The 21,758-nt window shown below is 46.7% G+C and overlaps 2 protein-coding genes across 4 annotated transcripts in view; one reads left to right on the forward strand and one right to left on the reverse strand.

Annotated features, from left to right (window-relative positions):
- Positions 1-21,758, reverse strand: part of LOC133359397 (basic salivary proline-rich protein 2-like) — a 248,246-nt gene that overhangs the window by 32,158 nt on the left and 194,330 nt on the right. The gene's annotated exons all lie outside the window — the stretch shown is intronic.
- On the forward strand, positions 8,428-21,720 carry LOC133359405 (basic salivary proline-rich protein 3-like). Of its 2 annotated transcripts, XM_061577818.1 has the most exons (6): positions 8,428-8,569; positions 15,571-15,631; positions 17,123-17,266; positions 17,585-17,707; positions 18,030-18,101; positions 19,501-21,720. In XM_061577818.1, the coding sequence occupies exons 2-6, from the start codon at positions 15,581-15,583 to the stop codon at positions 20,215-20,217; spliced, it is 1,107 nt and encodes a 368-aa protein (XP_061433802.1). In that variant the 5' UTR covers positions 8,428-8,569; positions 15,571-15,580; the 3' UTR covers positions 20,218-21,720. The 2 variants fall into 2 exon arrangements, with proteins under 2 accessions (XP_061433802.1, XP_061433803.1); XM_061577819.1 differs by lacking the exon at positions 17,585-17,707.

Below are 21,758 nucleotides of genomic sequence, written 5' to 3' on the forward strand. Positions count from 1 at the left end.
TGCTTCAATTCTGCCATGGGTCTTCTTACAGTCGTGCCAAGCAGTAGCTCAAATGGTAAACATTCTAAACTCTCTCTTGTGACACCTCTCCGTACGAAAATATCAAGTAGTGTTATGAACCTATCCCACTTTCTGGGGTTTTTTATGTTCCATTGAAACGTTCCATCAATCAATTTGCACTTTGGATTATCTGTCGTCATCAGAAATTTCCGTACTGGCAACAGTCGCCCTCCCTCCTTGGTGAGCTCAGACATGAATTGTGTTCCTCTGTCGCTCGGCACCTCACTTGGTATGCCAGCTCGTGAGAACATGTATACAAGTTCCGCCATAACTTTTATTATTTCAAGGGCTTTGAGTGGTACTGTCTCAGCATATCACGTGCCATCGCCGAGTCATGCCTTTTCAAAGAATTGCAGTCGAATTAAATTGTCCTTTGACCATTATCTACAAGGGAACACAGGTACAGATGTACAGATGTATCTTTACCCCCTTGTAGATACTGGTACAGCTGCAGATGTACCTGTGCCCCCTTTTAAATACTGGTAATTAAATTTATTGCAACTCTTTTAAAAGGTACGCCTAGAATTGGCATTTGTCACATGGCACCTGCAGTACCCTCCCCCTTCCTAATATCTATTAACACGTCACAGGATTGGCAATATCTGCGCACATCCCCAATCGTACCTGGCCAATAAAATTGAGATGATGCTTTGCTTAGCGTCCGCTTAATTTTCCAGACATCTTCCCATCAATGAATCACGTGCCAGCTGCAACACATGCTTCCGCATGGTCTGAGACAGAATTAATTGCTTGAATTTTCCCCCATGCTCAATTGTTTGGTGACTGAAATAATCGATATAGCAATCCCTTCTCCACAATAAATGTTTCCCTTGTGCACTTTTTGATCAATGGCAGATTTTTCTCCACAGATCTTCCAAACTTGGGCCCTGTTCTTGTGTCTTTTTCAATTTGGCTACCCCTATTCCTTGAATTGGTGGACATTTATTTTTTTAACACCTTTTCCAGTCTGATAATGTACGTGAACGTTGTTAACTGTTATTTCGATTCCATTCTGATGACGTACCCGGAATTGAAATAAAATCTGAAATAAAATAACTTTATAGATGTGGCACTTTAGGAATGGACCACTCTTTTAATTATTTCCTCGTGCAGCAAGGGGGGAGTAAAGTGTGGTTCTGTGAAAGTCATTGTGCTGTGCAGTACATCAATGCACGTGTGTACAACAGCATGTGATGACTGAGTTGGGCCTGTAGGTTGCTGGCAGGGTAATTGAATAACCGCACTTGTACACCAGTTACATGGTTAATGGCGACTCGGTTCAATCATTGCTGTTTTTGACACACGAGCTGTTGCATGTCACAGGTAAAGGACCCAAAGATTATTTTTGATCGTTATAGAAATGTTCTAGACTTGTTCTAGACTTGTTCTAGACTTCAAGCTTGGATTTGAATTGTTCGTTTGTGATATATTCAATTGGAGGGGTTTTAGCACTTTGCATTGTACAGGATGACGCACTGTAATTACATTCTGTAATTGTAATTATCTAACCCTAATACTGTTTAGCCTATAACCATGCACCCAGAGTATGACTACTTGCAATGCTATTGAGAATAGAACACATGCATAGTTGCAAGTGGTACAATGGTGACACGTACAGTACGTATATTGTACACATACAGTACAGGTGTTGCGTGTTAGAAAAGGACGCTGCAGCCGGTCGTGTAGGGGCTGACGCCAAACGTTTATTTAGGGCTTACGCCTAACTTGGGGGAAGGGGTTAATACAACGGTTATTAACTAAGCTCCCCAGGGGAAGGGTACTGGGAGTTCCCTACACCCCACCAGGCTATCGGGCTCTTCCCACAGCACTGACCGAGGGTTCATCCAACTCGGCCAGCCGGGTAAAGTAGCCCCTTAGCCTGGCTCTCTACCCGCTATCCCGGAGCCCCCTACTTCCTAACCACTCCTCTGACTCCCCTCAAATACCCCGGGGGCCATGACGTCACTTTACCCTGACGGCATTCCCCCGAGGCGAGTGTGACCTGACGTCAGCACTCCACTCCTCAACACAGGTAATGGGTGTAAGATACCGATATAAGTCGATGGTATAGATAGACATACAGCTTAGGATTAAAGTAAGATGCGAATAGTGAAGTGCAAAGGTTATTGTCAAAGACAAATATGGGTTATCAGTAGTAGAATTGGGTTTAAGAAAACTGTAATTGATTAACCGGACTTGCACACCAGTCACATGGTTAATGGCGACTCGGTTCAAGAATTGCTGTGTGTGACACACGTGCTGTTGCATCTTACAGATTAACCACAATAAATGTGTTTGCCCTCGATTTGGAGCACCTGCCCACGTCCTTCATTTCGAGTGTGCAACATATATACTAAGGCTCCCACAAGGCCATGCGGGAGGAAGTGTGGCACATATCCAGCTACTGTAGAGTGCAGCGGTCATGTATCTACGGTTCTCTGCGGTGAGTACAATGTCTTTAAAAACAATGGCGCTTCGATGCCTTTTTTATATTAATGCTGAGCCGCTTGGCGGTTCCAAGATTCAGCAGGGAACCTGACACCCACCCTGCAACTTACAGATCTCCGATACTTGAGTGGTCACCACATTGGCTTCCTCAAAATGCTGAGAAATTTCCCTTCAGTGGTATATCAATTGTTGTTTGCTCTGCCAATTTATTGCAAAACTCCTCCGGACATTCCTGTCTCAGAAATAGTTCACACAGTTTACCTTCCGAGTACACTCTTTCTCTGTAAATATCACCATTATAAATGTTGGTTAATATATGATGGTTTTTAGTGTCTTAAAGCTTTGTGGCTTTTTTACGATGCCTACCGCTATATCGTAAAAGTGAATTGTCCATGCACAGTTCCGGTGAGGTATAGACACTCGAGTGTAATTTTGGCAATGGGGCATTTTAGCATAGTTCCACACGTACATTCTTCTCCTATACACAGCTAGATGCAACCATGAGGATCATCTCAGGGATGCTAAAGAGCAACACCGCTGCCGTGGCTTCCAGTCCTGGCAAACATCACTCCTCCTCTGCAGCTCTGCCACGATGATGCTGCGTGTGTGAGGGAGTACCGCTAGGACATCAGAAATCCACACCTCCCAATTAACAAGGACATCTCTATGCAGCCACCACTGCACAGGTGGCTCAAATACAGAAAACTTTTCTGGCAATATGCAAAGAACCCCCATGATGATGACGACAAGGCCACCGAAACACGATGGAGGGAAGCCTGGGGCAAAATACCAATCTGCTGCAGACATCCATCGTCAGCGACCCCCCACAATCCTCCAACCAGGATATGACCTCCCGAGAGAGATCCTGGGTCCTCCTTGAATCGGATCCGGACACTCCAAGGAAGATGTGGGACACTTTCTCCGTGAATGGAAAATTAACGAGATGTCCAGTTTGTGACTGTGGAGGTGATGCGACTCTCAGACCGTGCAACATATCATGAACGACTGCCCCAATTGATCATTCAATGGCGATCTGAAACAAATCTACACAGATACTCCTGAAGCAGTTGGAATGGATATCAAATCTCGACATCAATTTGTAATCCATTTGAATCTCCAAAAATGTCATACGACAAAAGAAAATTGTGAATTAGAAACCGGTCCTCACTTGATCACTACGCCAGAGCAGCCTGTTAATTTTTCGTGACTGTAGCGCACTGTTTTTTCCTATGGAAACAGTCACAAATCCCGACTCTGTGGGTACTTTGGCTCCATACGGCGAGTACATCAGTTCCAACAGGGTGTGCTCCAAAACACCAATTACTGTTGTCTCCCCGTCCAATTGCACTGCTCGAATTATTCACCTCTGCTGGCATTGCAGATTCATATCCTGCTTTCGTACGAGTCTCCCTTTTTTTTGTTTGTTGTGTTTTGTAAATATGTATTATTATTGTTGTTTTTAAGGTGCCAAAGGGTAGAAAAGCAATAGCAAGAGGAAGGGGCAAGACATCGTGTAGATAAACGAATGGTTGACATAACCACATCCCGCCTCACTACTCTCACCTTGCACTGAAGGCTCATAGTAGAACCCTCACGCAGCCTCACTAAAAAAAATCTTCGGACACCAAAGGTCGAACTGTTACAGCCTCACGTCAGTATACACCACTCTACACTACACTACATTAGTATAGACTACACTGCTATTCACTACACTATATACACTACACGATTAAAAACTACACTACTATACAACAATAACATCCGCCGTTCGCCACTAAGTGGTGGTGACGCCACCATAGAACTTGTGCCAGGCTCGGTGCATGTTAAGGCCACGGGAAGTGTCGAACGCCTGCTGGCAAGAGGTCACGGGGCAGACCCAGGTACCATGGGTCGACTGACTCAGATGACTGGCCGATGCACCACCTGTTCCCCCAACTGTGACAACTTGCTGTGTTTTATCCAACAGGAGCAACAATCGAACCTGGATCTTCTGTTTCCTCATGATTTTGGAAATATTTTTAGTGACCCCTGCTATGTATGGCAAGGTGATGATTTTGATTGGGTCCTCGGATGATTATTTCCCAACAGTTGGGGTGATAGCTTTACGGATTGTGTGGTCAGAATATCCATTCATCTTGAGAGCTTGGTGTACGTGTCCTAGTTCACTGGCTAGGTGATGACGGTCGGAAATACATCGAGCTCTATGGTGTAGAGTTTTGATGAGGGAATTCTTCCCTCAGCATCTGAGCAAACACAAGATCCAGGTTCGATTTAACACAGTACATAAAATTCGTGATCTGATGCCATCTGTGAAGGATGTGATCCCTGACATGCAATACCCTGGTGTCTACAAACTAAGCTGTGTCCGTGGCAACATGTCTCGGACCATGTTCGTGAACATGAGGCAGATCTGAAACACGGTAGGACCAATACCTCGGCTCTGGCTGATCATTGTTTTAATGCGGTCGGCTCACACAAAATTGATTTCTCTAAGACGAAGGTACTTTGCAAGCCCACTGGCTTTCAACAAAGATGCGTTCATGAAGCCATCCATGTATATAGACACAGACACAATTTCAACCGAGAATATGGGTACAAACTGAGCAATCATTGGAAGGACATTATTAATCAGTTTAAGTCGTAACTGGTGTCGCAAGAACTTTCGTCGGGCCCATAGCTGAGACAGTACGACTTCTCTCTCGCAAAGATATGGACAAAAAAGTTGACCCGTTGAAGTTTGTTGTACATTTGTTTATAAGATAGGAAAACAAATGGTGGTATCTCCTAGATACCAGACGGGGAGTGTTCTGCCTCACGGCAGGTATGGGGGTGTTGATTACACAGGAACTTCCTGATATGGTGTTGAGTTTGGTCACGTGACCAGGAAGTGACGATTTAAGATTCTCTAAGCCATGGGGCAGGGTGTCAGCCATTACAGAGAGTACAAAATGGAGGCACAAATAGCGTCTCAGTGAAGACAGGTGCATCTGTTCATTGTGGGACTTTAAGAAGCATTGTCTGTAATCTTTGCTTTTTTTAGGTAAAGTTACGTAGGTAGAAAAATTATAAAATAAAATAAAAAAAATTTCTCACAAGCGGTCGTCCTCAGGCAGAAAAAAATATCCAGCAGTGGAACGGCTGAACCAGCGAGAGAGCTGTTACAACAAGAGGTTATTTACGTGGCGATGGGCAAGCAAGCGGGGTCTGAGCTGGAAAGGAATTCCATCCCCGGATGCAAGCACGTCAGTTGTGTTAATGGGGGAGATTAGGGAGAGAGAGATTAGGGAGAGAGATTAGCATTGGGCTTGCACGATATTGTTTGCCCCTGTAGTTGTTACAGTCTATGCAGTCCCCCTTCTTATACACTTCTTAAATAGGGGGACTACTAGGGCATCCTGCAGAACCCGTCCAGTGGTCCAGACTTATTACGATGTCATGAAGGGCAGTCTGCGCACAAACTCCACCCTCCCTCAGCATTTCGCTCGGGAGATCATTTCCGCCAGGTGCTTTTCCTGGTCTCAGACTCTGGATCGCCTTTTCCCTCACCCAAAACCTCACAGAAATGCTCAGCAATCCTGCAAACCTATTCTTGGGGGTCGGAGATTGGATCACCTTTCTTCCCCCTCATGATGGCGATAGGTGTGGCGCTACAAGTTACTTTTTTGATGGAGTTTAAGAGTATACACGACACCACAATACTCAACGATACACTACACTAGTATACACTACACTATTATACACTACACTACTATACACTCAACTACTATACACTACACTACTACAGTGAGGGAAAAAAGTATTTGATCCCCTGCTGATTTTGTACGTTTGCCCACTGACAAAAAAGGATCAGTCTATAATTTTAATGGTAGGTTTATTTGAACAGTGAGAGACAGAATAACAACAAAAAAATCCAGAAAAACGCATGTCAAAAATGTTATAAATTGATTTGCATTTTAATGAGGGAAATAAGTATTTGACCCCCTCTCAATCAGAAAGATTTCTTGCCAAAAATTACAACCAGCATCATCAGGCATCGACAGCATCCCATATCGGAGAATGAGGAGGAAGGATAATCTGCTCGGAGGTTCGGAGAGCCGTGCGGTGCTGCAAGGATCAGTGGCGGTCGCGGGTTGCTGAGGAGATGGAATCTGCTTCACTCGCCAGCGATCACAAATAACTCATTAATTCAATCAAAAAAGTAACTTGCAGTGCAACACCTATGACCATCCTTAGAGGAAACAATGGTGAGCTGATCTCCATCTCCCAGGAACAGGTTTGCTGAGCATTCTTGTGAGGTCTTAGGGGGGCGAAATCCCTCAGCCTCGAAAATATCATGGGGCAAAGTGGGGATGACCCTGCTGAGGTTTCACTGCCTCAAATATTGGACGGAGTCACCTACTGTGAGTGGCTGACTGAGGTAGCATTTGTTGAGGAAGTACAGAAGGCAATCCAGAGTCTTAGACCAGGATAAGTGCCGGGCAGAGATGAACTCGCAAGCAACATGCTGAGGGAAGGTGACTTTTGTGTGCAGACTGCTCTATATGACATCATAACAACAGTCTGGACCATTGAATGGGTTGCATAGGATTAGACGGATGTGCTGGTGATCCCCCTCTTTAAGACGGGGGACCGCACAGATTGTAACAACTACAGGGGCATCTCCCTCCTCAGTGTACCGGGAAAGGTCCTGGCATGGATTATTCAACTTTGCCTTGCCAAGGAGAGGCTTGGCGAGCCCCAATGTGGTTTCAGGCCAGGGGGGACCTGGTCAATGCCTATGATACCATCAATAGGCCTGTGCGCTGCGTTTTTCTTCGTGATTTCGTAGTCCGTGATGCTCTGCTCACAATCATTAAGTACCTTCATGATGGTGGTCAGGCCCGGGTAAGACTATGTGGCCGGCAGTCATAGCCATTCCCTGTTAACTTTGGGGTGTGACAGGGATGTCCTCTGGCATCTACATAATGTAACATTTGTTTGACCACATTGTTCAAGAAACCTTCCATGGCTGTACCGGAGAAATATCCATATGGTACAGATACAATGGGAGGCTGATCGATGCCTGGGTGTGGTTGATGAATGGCTCCGGATTGATAAACCATGTTTTATATGCTGATGCTCTGGTGATTGCTGCTCACTCATAAAATGAGTTGGAGGCGCTGCTACTGACCCTGGAGCGTGGTACTAAGAGGTGGGGACTTAGCATCATGCCCTCCAAAATGAAGCACCTCCCTGGGTATTTTATGCCATCAAACACCCCCCTCCCTCAACTCCTCATTGGTGATGTGGTATTTATGGAGAGAGTGGAGAGGTTTCCATACCTGGGCAGTGTGCTCATGACCTGCTTTGGTTTGACAGCAGAGCTCTCACTCCGAATCAGTCGAGCGGCATTATATTTTCATTAGCTGCGTAATGCTGTGTGGAAGTTACCTGGTCTGTTGCTCTACACTAAGCTTCGCGTCTTCTCGGCCATAGTCATGACTTACCTTTACTATGCTTCCGAAACATGGACCCCCCTAATGGAACATCTTTCTCGGTTAGAAACATTTAGCTTGACTTGCCAACGATCCATCCTGGATTTAACCAGGTTGGATTGTGTGAGAAGCTCACAAATCCTTGAAAAATCTGGACACAATCCCATCGATGAGCTCTTTCAGCAGGCAAGGCTGCGTTGGCTGGGTGATGTAGCCCGCATGCCCAGCCAACGCTGTTGCTTAGGTGAGGAGTTGGTTTATCTCCGGCTGGCTGATTTGCATAATTAAAAAGCGAAGGTGCAAAGTGCATAGAATAGAGCCAGTGAGACGAGAGAGAGAGAGAGGTATAGGAGGTGGGGGAGAGAAAGGGGAGGGAGGAGAGAAAGAAGGAAGAGTGAGAGAGGTGAGAGGGGGGGGGGAGAGGTCTAAAGTGCAGATATTAGTGTCAGTAAGACAGACAAGGAAGAGAGGACAGACGGAGGAGACAGGAGAGAATGAGGGAGACCGAGTGATGGCATTTTAGTAGAATCCACCTGCCCCTTAATAGGAGCAAACTGTTCTGGCGTCTAAAGACTGCGACGCAACAGGTACCCGAGTGAGAGTGTGTGTTAGTGTGTGTGACTCTCTGCCCAGAATAATTTATGATGGTGCGGGGGATCTGCGTGACCGGGAGTCAGGGATGTCCTCTGGCTCCTACATTATTTAACATTTTATTTTACCGCGTAGTTCCAGATGCTTTCCATAGCTTATACCAGAAGCATTTCCATCTGGTACAGATACCGTAGGAGGCTGATCGATGCACAGGTGCAGTCCTAGGACAGCTCTCTATTGGTCAACCATGTCATGTATTTTGATGATCTGGAGGCCCTGCTGTTGAATCTGGAGTGTGCTACTGAGAGGTGCAGCCTTACCATCAGCCCCACCAAAAACTAAGCACCTGCCTCGGTATTTTGTGTCAATAAACACTCCACCCGCTCCACTCGCCAAGATGGAGAAATGTTAATTACCACGTTTGGAAAACAAGAGGTCGTCGTGGGTTCGATCCTGATCCTGATGCCTGAATATGTGGAGTTTGTATGTTATCCCTGTGGTCATGTGTATTTTTCTCCGGGTCGTCCGGTTTTCCCCTCCACATTTAGAAACAAGCGTTTATAGAGTGTTTGGCTGCTATACATGTACATATAATAAGCCACTTCGTTGAGCTATCATTTGTGGCCAGGTCACTTCTGAAAAGGAGATATATAGCTCAGTGGGCCTTACCTGGGAAAATACAACGTAGTTTAGATTACCCATAAAGAAGGCTGTCCTGGCGTAGGCCGATCAATTTCAAATACAATGCATATAATATCAGAGCATATTTGTATGTATGTTTTGCCACAAGTATGGGTGGTTAATGCAGACTTGATGATGCCTTGCAATAGGTTTCTATTTGGTGTTTGAACATCTTTACACCTTCTGTTTAATTGCCAGAAAGGTTAAAGCCTTTTCTTATGTTTTCATCGTTTAGTATTAGTTTTTGAGATTGATGGGGCAGTTCTGAAGAGAGTGGCGAGGTTTCCATACTTGGGCAGTGTGATTATGATCCGCTCCGATTCAACAGGTCTCACTCCGAATCGGTCGAGTGACCTTACTTTATCATCAGCTGTGTAATTCTGTGTGGAAGCCACCTGGCCTGTCAGTCCACAGGAAGCTTCCGGTTGTCCAGGTCAGAGTCATGCCCTCCCTTCGGTAAGCTTGTAAAACGTGGAGCCCTGTAAAGGGTGAAGATCTGTGCCGGTTAGAAATATTCAGGCTGGACTGCCTGCGATCCATCCTGGGTTTAACCTCCAGGCTGGATTGTGAAGAGCTCACAAATCCTCGAAAGACCTGGACACTACCATCTGTGAGCTCCTCCGACAGGCAAGGCTGCGTTGGCTGGGTCATGTAGCCAGCATGCCCAGCCAACGCATGCCCAATCAGTTTCTGTTTGGCCGAATAGAAGGGCTAAATGTGCGTGGCACGGGCTAGAGAAGATATGGACTGATGTGGTACAGAAGGATGTAGAGCAGAGTGGACTTGCAAATCACTGGTACCAGCAGTGTTAAGATCGGCCTCTTTGGATGAGGCTCGTGAAGGACGCTACTGGGGAGTTGGAAGCAGTCGCCCTCCAACAACAACGGAGGACAGAGGAGCGATGCTGATGCACACCAAGTTGGCACAGTTGGTGCATCTGCCAGTCATCTCAGACAGTCAACCCATGGCACCTGCTGGGTCTATCCAGTGATCTCCTTTAGCAAGCCTTCAACACTTCACGTGGCCTTGGAGTGTGTGGTTAAGATTATTTAGATTAGTTTGCTGCTATAAATTTGCACATGATAAGCCACATCGTTGAGTTATTTTTTGTGGCCAGGTCACTTCTGAAAAATAAGTTAATGCCTCAGTGGGCTTTGCCTGGTAGGATGGGGGTGGATTCGTTGTATGTGTAGGTGTTTGGGTGATTTGTTTACCTTTCCTTGTACTTTGAACTACTATAGTGTTTGTGTGTTGTGTGTGTTGTTGTAACGTTTTATATCCCGTGATAAGAACGTTACATCTGTGAAAAAAACTGCTTTGTAACTCATCAGATTCCTCCTGCAGTATAAATAAATATTCCGATTATGATTCTGGGGGAGCGGTCGTGCAGTGAATACCAACGCGCTGTACTCCATACTACAACCCCAGATCCGAGTTCGATTCCCGTTCACGGCTACCACCACCATCGGTGATTATCACCTGAACCGGTCCTGGGCCTCCCCCAGGTCGACTCAGCCTCAAATGAGTACCTGGTGCGGTGTGTAAAGTGCTGTTAGTGAGTAGCAGCGCCTATGAAAGCCGGTGCTGTGGCACACGAGGGATGGGTGGCCAAAACCGCGCCCCGGCCACTGCACCAGGTACTAATTGTTTTGGCTGAGCGGACCTAGGGGAGGCCCAGGTCCGATTCAGATAATCGCTATCACTGGTGGTAGTGGCCATGAGTGGGAATCGAACTCGGGTCACTGGGTTCGTAGTGGAGCGCACAAACCGCTTACACTACCGCTTAAGCATACATACACACATACGCAGCAAAATAATCCGAAATAAGTATAACCCGTAAAAACTAAGTTTTTCACTATAAATCATTTATATGCGTGGCGGCTAGAGTCCTCTCGTCCTCTGGCTTGAGATGGCTGCCACCTATGGATTTGATGATTGCATTGCACCATTAAGCAATTGGTAATTAAATATAATATTTTTGTCCTAAAAAGTGTAAAATTTTGGAAAAAAATTTCACGAACATTAATTGTCACGCACAACGAGTCTGTGTGGAAAATGTCAGCTCGATTGGATCACGGGAAGTGGGTTAAAAAACGACCGAAAGATTTGCACGGTCCAAAGCAAGCAAGCGAACTTAATATAAAGGATTTAAAAATCCGTATGCCAGAGCCCAGGGGGACAGGTGTATATGACATACCGTGGTGAAACCCCATCTGGTTAATATTTAACTCAGGATTACAGCTGTAAATGGACCCGGCACAAATAACACTCGAACTCTGCCCTACCCCAAACACTAACCCAAGCCCTAACCCGCACCTCCGATTAGCACGGTTGGCTACGTACACCAACAAACGCGATACAAAGAACGTACATACGTGCATGCCCCTATTCTACTCCTTTTCTATCCCTAACCTACCTCTATCATATCCATACTCGACTCCTACCCTACCCCTAGCCTTACCCCTTCCATACCTTTACCCCTATGCTACCCCTACCCCAACTTTACCCCTACCCTATCCATAATCTAACCCTTACCCTACCCCTACCACTAAATCAAGCACAACGCTTGTTTGGCGCAGTGGTAACATTTGTGGCCTTTGAACACCGGCTGCCCGGGCTCGAATCCCACTCTTTTGGACACTACGTGATTGTGATATGTTAACTACCTTGCTTGGTATACAGAAAGTGGTGGGTTCGATCCCGACCCTGACACCTGCTGTATAGTTGTAGTTTAAGGTGTCTCTCTCTCCCCATGGTCGTGTAGATTTGTGTCCAGGTCCTCCGGCTGCTATATATGCCCACATGATATGCCAATTCTTTGAGCAGCTATCAGGTCGCTTCTGAAAAATAGTTACATAGCTCAGTGAGGCCGTACCTGGTGAAATAAAAAAAAGTTTAAATCAGAATCGTTATGTATCTTGGAGGAAGAAATCCGATGAGCTATGAAACTCTTGATTTCCACAGACGTCCTATCGGGACAGGGGGGTAGTTACACCAACAAACGCGATAAAAAGAACGACATAAGAAGAGCAAGATGAGCGATAGGTATCGAGAAGCGAGAAAATAACTAAATCAAGACAAATACAGGGGACTCTCGATTATCCACGTGTGGTTTATCCGATTTCCGGACTAACCACGCACCTGAGATTTCGACATAAATTAATAACTCATGGATCTTCCCTTCAGCCCAAATTAATAAGCTAAAAACATTGTTACACGTTGTTATTCTGGGAAATGTGTATTAGAAGTCACATGGTGCTTAAAGCGAACAAATGTGTTGCTACAGCTAATCCGAAACCCACGAGATCGCCTCCACAGTACAGTAGTTGCAATATCTTTACAACAGTGGGGCGGAGTTTGATGGATGTTGATTGGCGTGGCTCTGCTTCTATCATCCACTCAGTGGGCCGAGTCTTCTGCAGGGCGGGGGTCAAGAAAGTGTTATTATCACTGATCGGTCAATTGTCAGTTTTCGTTTTAAGAGATCCGCGATATTTGAATTATCCGCGGCCATCCTCCCCGCCATTTTAGTGGATAATTGAGGGTCGACTGTACATTTTATTTAAGACCGAAACGGAAAGCCTTATTCACCATTCTGGATAATCACCCTGATGAAGCTGCAGGTTGTTATTGTTGTTCTTCTTCTTATCTAATCTAGGATTTTATATTGCGCTTTTGTCAGAGCACTTTACAAGAATAAAAAATTGTATATTTTTCGATTTAAAGCTTTCGTGACTGCAGGGATTCATCTTCTTGGTTCTTTCGGTAAAGTCACGTAGAAGGGAAGTAATAAAATAATAAAAATAAAACATAATAAAATAATTCTCACGACGTTTCGGCCACAACGCAAGCAGCCGTCCTCCCCGACAGACCTGGTCTTCACCTGAGAATTATTTTATTATGTTTTATTTTTATTATTTTATTACTTGCCTTCTACGTGACTTTACCGAAAGAACCAAGAAGATGAATTGTATATTTGTTATTGGCTGATGGGGGAAACGGATGCGATTTTATTGTTAGGGAGGGGAAGGTTTGACAAGGAAGGGTGATGATAGGGAGAGGGAGAGAGAGGGATGAGGTTAGGAGGTGAGAAGGGGGAGTATGGTAAGGAAGGGTGGTGATAGGGAAAGGGAGGGCTAGCGCGGTTAGAAAGGCAAAGAATGGTTAAGGTTTTAAGGACGAGAATATGCTATTGAGATGAGATATAAGGGAGGAACTAAAACTGATGAGTGAAGTTGCCTGTTTGACGTGGAGTGGGAGTTTATTCCATGGAGGGGAGCCAGGAGGGCAAAGAAGCGGAAACGTGACTGAGCATCGGGAGGGGGGTGGGGAGCGTAGTGTTCTTGTAATCACCAGTAAAACGTCACAATTATTGGAATGTGTAAAATGTTGGTGTGAGTTTAACTCTCCAACACACAACAACCAGTTTCGTGCCGAACTAGTAAACTAGTTAGCACCACGTTTTGTTTACGTGACAAACCTTTATCGATTGGCTGTGTCGGGTGGTGGTTGTGGCGGCGTTTAACGACACATTTACACAGGGTGCTTAAAAAAAATGTGAACACTTCCGAGAATTTGCAACAATACCACGAGAAATGTGCCTCGAGGCTCTGGCGACCACCTTGAGAATATTCCAGGCATGTGTTGACAATGATGGCGAACAAGTGGAGACTTTGACTTTTTGAAGCTATTAACATACATTTGTTATCATGTTACAGTATATTATCTGTTCTTTTTCAATTAAAAACGATAGTCCCATGTAACTGTTAAGATGTTCTTAACTGTTAAGATGTTCTTAACAGTTATAAGAAAATATGCGTTTACGAAATCTAATTGAAAAAAAGCAATTCGTATGGATATTGATCTCTAAAGCCCTACTACGCATTTAAACAAATAAATAAACTATTGATAAAAGATTGAAGTACAAATTGCACGAGTAAATGCCTTCCTGCAAATTCGCCGTACCCCAAGTGCAAGCTTGCGGCACGGCAGCAAAAGAACAACAGCAGCACCAGACCACACCAAGACAAACAACACACAAGTCCCTCGATGGAATGCATTGCACTTTGAACTTTAACGATCGACGACACAGGGGTTGAGGTTCAAGATACCAAATAGCTGCTGTATCGCGCACTTATTCTCTGTTTCGGGGATTAAAATTGTTTAAGGAATATTTACGATGTTTAGGGAGGTAACTAGGTTGTTCCAAAACGTTGGTACTGGCATTGACTTTTTAACGTGATCTAACCCCTCCCCCTCCAAAAAAAATGCTTTATTACGAATAATAATATTGGTCGCTAAACCTTACTTATAACTGACTTTGTCACCCATTCCAATTTGTGTTCTAGGGATAGTCAAAGGGCAATTAGATGGACGTCTTCGGTTTGACAATGGGGTTAATGAATTAGCTAAGTATATAGTGCAGATTTGCCGAGAAGTATTTTATGGATTAACAGGGCCCAATGTAAAATTCTTGTTCCATCAAGTGATATGAGATTGGATTTTAAGTAAAGGTCACATTAGTGGGTCCTGTATGGCACATCCAGTGAACATCGAAGATCATAATGATCAAAGTGGGTTTAGTCTGTTTAATAATTCATTCGTAGCTGATTGGTGTCACAGTAGTCAATCAGTGGGAGAATGACAGCTTCCACAATTTGCAGGTGCAATCGAATGGGAAAACTGTACAGTATTTGTTTCTGTATAGAAACCCTATTTTTTTTAGACAACATTGGGAAGCCCTGTAAGATTTGATTCAGTAAACCCAAGCATTTGAAGCACTCTGTTTGTTCAATGATGTGGTGTATGATATCTGTAATAGGGGAGATGCAATGATACCGGATTTTGGTTTGAAGGAGCACGATCTTGGAGTTTATTTTTGGGATTCAATTGCCCCCGTTAATTCAGGAGCAATGGTCGTGATGACAATTGACATGGCATTAAGTAGAAATCGTGTGGGAGATTTTGTTTGACTTCGTATAAAGATTTGCCCGAGACGAGCATAACAATGCCAAAACTCTGTACCTTTTGAGAATGGCCTGATAGGTAACTCTCAAACCAGTTTATTGTACCGTATGAACGTTTCATTTGACCGCGGGTAGAATATCATGGTTAACAATATCAAAGGCTTTTGACAGGTCTAGGAATATTGCATAACAGTAGCGGACTTTATCTGGTTCTGATGATGATGTTGATGATGATATAGATTATGTTGATGATGATGTTTATGATGTTAATGATGATAGTGATAATGGATGATGTTGATGATGATATTCATGATGATAGTAATGATAATGATGTTGTTCATCACCACCAGAGCTCTGACAATGGTGAAGATGAAGATGATGGTGGTGGTGGTGGTTATGATCAACACATTGGTAATGATGTGACAGGATAAATGCATATGTGGGTGGGTGGATGGGTGAGTGAGTGGGTGAGTGAGTGAGTGTGTGCGTGGGTGACACGGACTGGAGAAAAGATAGTCTAACGCTATACAGGAGGATGTGGAGCTGAGCGGACTTCCCAATGACTGGTACCAGCGGTGTCAAGATCACTCTCTATGGAGGAAGCTTGTGAAGGACGCTATTGGGCAGTTGTAGGCAGGCGCCCTCCAGCAACAACGGAGGGCAGAGGAGTGACGCTCACAACAACGAGCGGAGCACCAGGAAGCTAAAACGCAGAGAGTTGGCACAGGTGGTGCATCTGCCAATCATCTCAACTAATTCAATACCGTGACCTGCCAGCGAGTCTATTAAACTTCACGTTGTCTCAAATTGCACATATCTGGGCACAAACACTCTCGTGACGGAACCTCCACTTAGTGGGAAATTTATGTTTTTGTTGTTGGTTGAGTAAGTGGGTGTGTGGGTGAGTGAGTGGGTGGTTGGGTCAGTCGGTGGGTAGGTGAGTGGGTGGGTGGGTAAGTGAGTGAGTGGGTTAGTGGGTGGGTAAGCGAGTGGGTGAGTGAGTGAATGGGTATGTGAGTGGGTGGGTCAGTGGATGGTTGGGTATGTGGATGAGTGGGTGTGTGAGTGGGTGGGTGAGTGGGTGAGTATGTGAGTAGGTGAGTGAGTGGGTGAGTGAGTAGGTGAGTAAGTGGGTGAAATAATTGGTGAGTCAGTGAGTGCGTGCGTGCGTGGGTGGGTGTATGGGTAGGTGTATGAGTGAGTGGGTGGTGGAGTGGGTGAGATAATGGGTATGTGTGCGACTGCATAGGTGGGAAAGTTGCGTGATTGAGTGGGTGGGTGAGTCAGTGATTGAGTGGGTGATTGAGTGGGTGAGTGGGTGATTAAATTGGTGAGTTTGTGAGTGGGTTATTTGGTGGGTGAGACAGTGACTGAGTGGGTGAGTGAGTGAATGGGTGAGTGGATAAGTGGGTTAGTGATTGAGTGGGTGGGTGAGTCAGTGATTGAGTGGGTGATTGAGTGGGTGATTGAGTGGGTGGGTGAGTCAGTGATTGAGTGGGTGATTGAGTGGGTGAATGGGTGATTAAATTGGTGAGTTTGTGAGTGGGTGATTTGGTGGGTGAGACAGTGACTGAGTGGGTGAGTGATTGAGTGGGTGGGTGTGTGAGTGAGTGGGTGATTGAGTGGGTGAGCATGTGAGTGGGTGGGTGAGTTAGTGATTGAGTGGGTGAGTGTGTGAGTGAGTGATTGAGTGGGTGAGCATGTGAGTGGGTGGGTGAGCATGTGAGTGGGTGGGTGAGTTAGTGATTGAGTGGGTGGGTGAGTGGGTGATTGGGTGAGTTAGTGATTGAGTGGGTGAGTGAGTGGGTGAGTGAGTGGGTGAGTGAGTGGGTGAGTGAGTGGGTGATTGGGTGAGTGAGTGGGTGGGTGGGTGAGTGGGTGTATCACTTTCTCTCCCCACAGGCCAAAATCTGCCCTGGAGGCGCAACCACCTTCTCTCCGTCCTGGTACACGGCCAACTCCACCAATTGGACCTCTGCCCCCACAGATTCGCATACCCCAACCGCTTACGTGGCCCCTGCCAACAGCAGCAACAGCTGTATATCGGTCAGTGCTCTGGGTGTAGTGTTGAGTGTATGGATCTCAGTGTTGAGTCGATGGGCAGTGTTGAATATATGAGCAGTGTTGAGTCCATGGGTCTCAGTGTTGAGTCTACGGTACACACAGTGTTGAGTCTACGGGCCGGATTGAATCTATGGGTGGCAGTGTTGAGTATATAGGCAGTGGAGAATCCATGGGCAGTGTTGAGTATATGGGTCTCAGTGTAGAATCCATGGGCAGTGTTGAGTATATGGGTCTCAATGTTGAGTCTATGGTGCAGTGTTGAGTTTGTAGGTCTCAGTGCTAAGTCTGTGTGGCCTCCAGCTGCTGCCGCTGGGCCTGGGTCTGGGCCTTGGATTGGGGCTGCCACTGCTGGCTGTGAGCTCCGTGCTCTGCTATCTTCTCCTGCGTGGCCGGTGTGCACGCATAACCTCCAAGCCCCCTCCTGTGAGAGTCACGCACTCATCCGCCCACTCACCCGCCCACTCACCCGGCCGTCTGGAACGCTCTTCCTTCCGATATTAGAAAGCCACTGGAGCTATTCACTTTCACATCTCGAGTGAAAACTAATTTCTTTAGAACTGCGTATATCTACGTACGGTGCCAAAGACGTTCAACACACATACATGCATTACCAATCACGCAGTCAGCCACAAACTCAACTATCCACCACCACCTCCACCACCCCAGCCTGGCAATGGGAGGCCAGGCTGCCAGGCTGTATCCTACTTGCTGTAGCTTAACATTTCCACCCCCCCACTTCCTACAGGAGGAGGAAGGACAAGAGGCGACCCACGAAAAAGTCAGATACGTCGCAAGGACACAGAGCAGCGGTTCCCAGGTGGTCTATGAAGCTCTGCATGTTCTTGGACAAATATACCTGCGGACCCGACTGATCTGTCATAGGGGCCGTCCATAAATGACGTCATGCACCTAGGGGGGGGGGGTCAGACATTTGTGACGATGTGTGACGAGGGGGGGGGAGTTGAGAAATGTGACGTCACATGGAAATGCGCAACTCTAAATAAATATAGACACGTTCTACTTAATTAAATAGACTTGTTAATAAATGTTTTCTCCTACAACATCAGAGTGCAGCGCCACATTAAATACGCACTACAATGACAATAGTTTAAAGCGATTTGAAGCATGTTTTTTTTTTGGGGGGGGGGGGCAGAGCTTTGTGACGTCATATTTGAGGGGGGGTCTGACTTTTTGTGATGCCGTGTGACGAGGGGGTCAAAAATCGTCCAAAATCGCGTGACGTCATTTATAGAGGGCCCCATGCGATTTATCCACTACGCTCTGCAGAGCAGGACCTCCTCTCCCCCAGCCTCGGCTCTTGCGCTCGACGCTGGGGGGGGGGGGGGGGGGTGTCACGCCTTCTCAAGTGTTGCCCAAAGGATCTGGAATGCCTCGCCGGTTGTGATCCGGCACACGAACGAGTTATCAGTGTGTTAAATTTCGATTTAAAGCTTTCGTGACTGCAGGGATTCATCTTCTTGGTTGTTTCGGTAAAGTCACGTAGAAGGGAAATAATAAAATAATAATAATAAATGTAACATAATAAAATAATTCTCACGACGTTTCGGTCACAACGCAAGCAGCCGTCCTGAGGTGAAGAACAGGTCTGCCGGAAAGACATTCAGACGCTGTCTTCCCGACAGACCTGTGGAAGACAGCGTCTGAATGTCTTTCTGGCAGACCTGTTCTTCACCTCAGGACGGCTGCTTGCGTTGTGGCTGAAACGTCGTGAGAATTATTTTATTATGTTTAATTGTTTTTCCCTTATCAGTGTGTGTTTAGGAGGGAGTGCGACACTCACTATTTTCTCATTGGCTTTTACTTGAACGTAATTTTATTGTCTTTGCATTTCATTTCAGTGTACAATGTTTTGATACCCCCCTTGAGTGGAGGTGATGTTACATTCAAAATAAATACAGTGTTAAGGTGAGAGAACACCACACACTAGGCCACGTACAAAGCTCCCCCACAGGCTTCTCCTCCTGACATGAAACTAAAATAAACTAATTAATTTTTATTTTACCAGGTAAGGCCCACTGAGCTGTGTAGCTCTTCTTCAGAAGCCACCTGGCCATCACGAACGACAGCAGCTCAAACAAGTGGCTGCAATCGTCACGAAGAAATGTACAGCAGCGGCCAAATACTCTTGAACGTATGGTGACATCGATTCTAAACATTTCTTTCTCACCCCCTCCACCTCCACCCCCCCTCTTCAGGTTTCGCCAACGAGTGACTACATGGACCCATCAGACGAGGACTATGCGAACCCAGATCAGCCGCAGGTGAATGAGGATGACGATAACTACGACGACATCCTCCCGTACAGACCGGGCAGTGCCACCGTCCTCCCAAATCGTGGAGTTCAGGGCTTGAAGCCTGAAACCTCATCCTCCCCCCAGGACTTCCAACCAGTAGCAGCCCCCCGAGTCAAGCGACACGACCACAACACAGGATTACAGCAGCAGCCGCAGCTGCCGCCACGTCCACCCAAACCTGAGGCTGATCAACCTCTGGGATCCGTGGCCTCAAAGTCCCAGCCTCCTCCGCCGGCGAGAGCTCCAGGCCACGGGCTTCGACAGGTCCCAGATTCGGCTTCCAAACCTCTGCGATCGGGAGCGCTGCCACTCCGACTTCCACCGCAACAAGGGGGTCTTCCAGGATTGAGGGCTCCATCTCCTGCAGCTCAAGGTTACAGACCCCCAGCTTCTCATCTTCCACCGTTGCGAGGTCCAGGCACAGAAGTTGCAGGCTTCGGAGGTCCATCTCGCGAGGGCCAAGGCCCTGGATCTACGGGTTGCAATATCCAGAATCAAGGCCCCTCGGCCGATGGGCCCAGGCGTCCGAAGAGCGCACTATTTCCTCCACAACCCCACGGGGGTCGCAACAAGGGCGTTCAAGAGATGGACTCCGTTTATGAAATTTCCCCACCCTGAGAATGGCACTTACCCCCCCCCCCTCGCAGCCTGTGTGGGCTACCTGGGGGGGGGTTACCTTTTATACGCGTGCATACGTCCGTTGGAACACAGCAAGTTGCTAGCGGGCCTTCAACAATTCACGTGGCCTTAAAGGGCACATAGCATGACACAAGTGCCGTGGTGACATCACCGCCACCTAGTGGCGAATGGCAGTTGTTGTTGCTGTTGTGTACGTGCGAGCGATAGTGTAGCGGATTAGCGCTACAGTGCTACGAACCCAGCGAACCAAGTTCGATTCCTGCTCACGGCCACCAACACCAGTGATAGCGATTATCTGAACTGATCATGGGCCTCCACCTAAGTCAACTCAGTCTCAAATGAGTACTGGGTGTGGTGTGTAAACATTCACCACTGAGGAGACAAAGGCGGCCGGGCATAGTGTTGGCGACCAACCCCTCGTGTGCCGTGTCGGCCTTCATAGTTGCTCGCTAACAGAACTTGCGCCAACAGTCTATTAGGGGGGTCTTTGTCTTTATATTTGTGTACGTGTGATGAGAGCAAGGAATTGTAATGGTTGAGTTCCTGATGCTATACACCCTGATCCCCTAAGTCCAACCCTGACCCCCTAAAACTCTCAAGAGACCCAGACTCACATAGAGACCCACAGAGTCGCAGATATACCCAGAGACCCAGACTCAGAGACCGATATAATCAGAGACCTACATACTCGCAGATACCCATAGACTCACTTAGAAACCCATATAATCAGACCTACAGACTCTCAGACTCAGAGACACATATGCTCTCAGAGACATATATACTCCAAGAGAGACCTACAGAATCAAGACACCTATAGACTCGTATAGAGACCCAGAGACTCACAGAGACCCATAGACGCTCATAGAGACCCACAGACTCACATAGAGACTCTTTGAGTACTCGGTGGCTGAGTGACGACATTGGAGGTAAACAACACAGTGGAGCAGCGTTCAGGGTGGAGTTTTTTTTATTGGATCGCGATTTTTGCTGATTGTACAAAAATAAACACTGCTGGCAGAACAAGACGTCACTCATACACTCCGCGCGGTAGTAATTGTGGTGGTGGTGGTGACGATGCTTACGGTAATGGTTTTGGTACAGCAGTAAATGCACCGCACTACGAACCCGGCAGAGACCCGGGTTCGAAGCCCACTCACGGCCACCAACACCAGTGATCGCGATTATCTGAAACGGCTCTGGGCCTCCCCTAAGCCGACTCGGCCTCAAAATGAGTGCCTGGTCCAGTGTGAAAACATCGGCACTAGGGAGACATAGGCGGCCGGGCGTGGTGCTGGCCACTCACCCCCTCGTGTGCACAGTGCCAGCCTTCATAGGCGCTCGCATACAGTGTTTTCCAGGCTACACGGGGTTCTTTCGTCGCGTTGGTAGTATTTGTGATGGAAAGGATGGTGGCTCCATCGAGAATCTGCCAAAAAAAACTGCCAACACCCCTCCACCTCTCCACCCACCCATTCCCTCACCCCTCCATCTCCTCCCTACCCACCCCTCCACCTCCCCAC

This window comes from Lethenteron reissneri, chromosome 65, assembly GCF_015708825.2.
Source record: "Lethenteron reissneri isolate LAM-NWPU_2019-01 chromosome 65, ASM1570882v1, whole genome shotgun sequence".
Lineage (NCBI taxonomy): Eukaryota > Metazoa > Chordata > Hyperoartia > Petromyzontiformes > Petromyzontidae > Lethenteron > Lethenteron reissneri.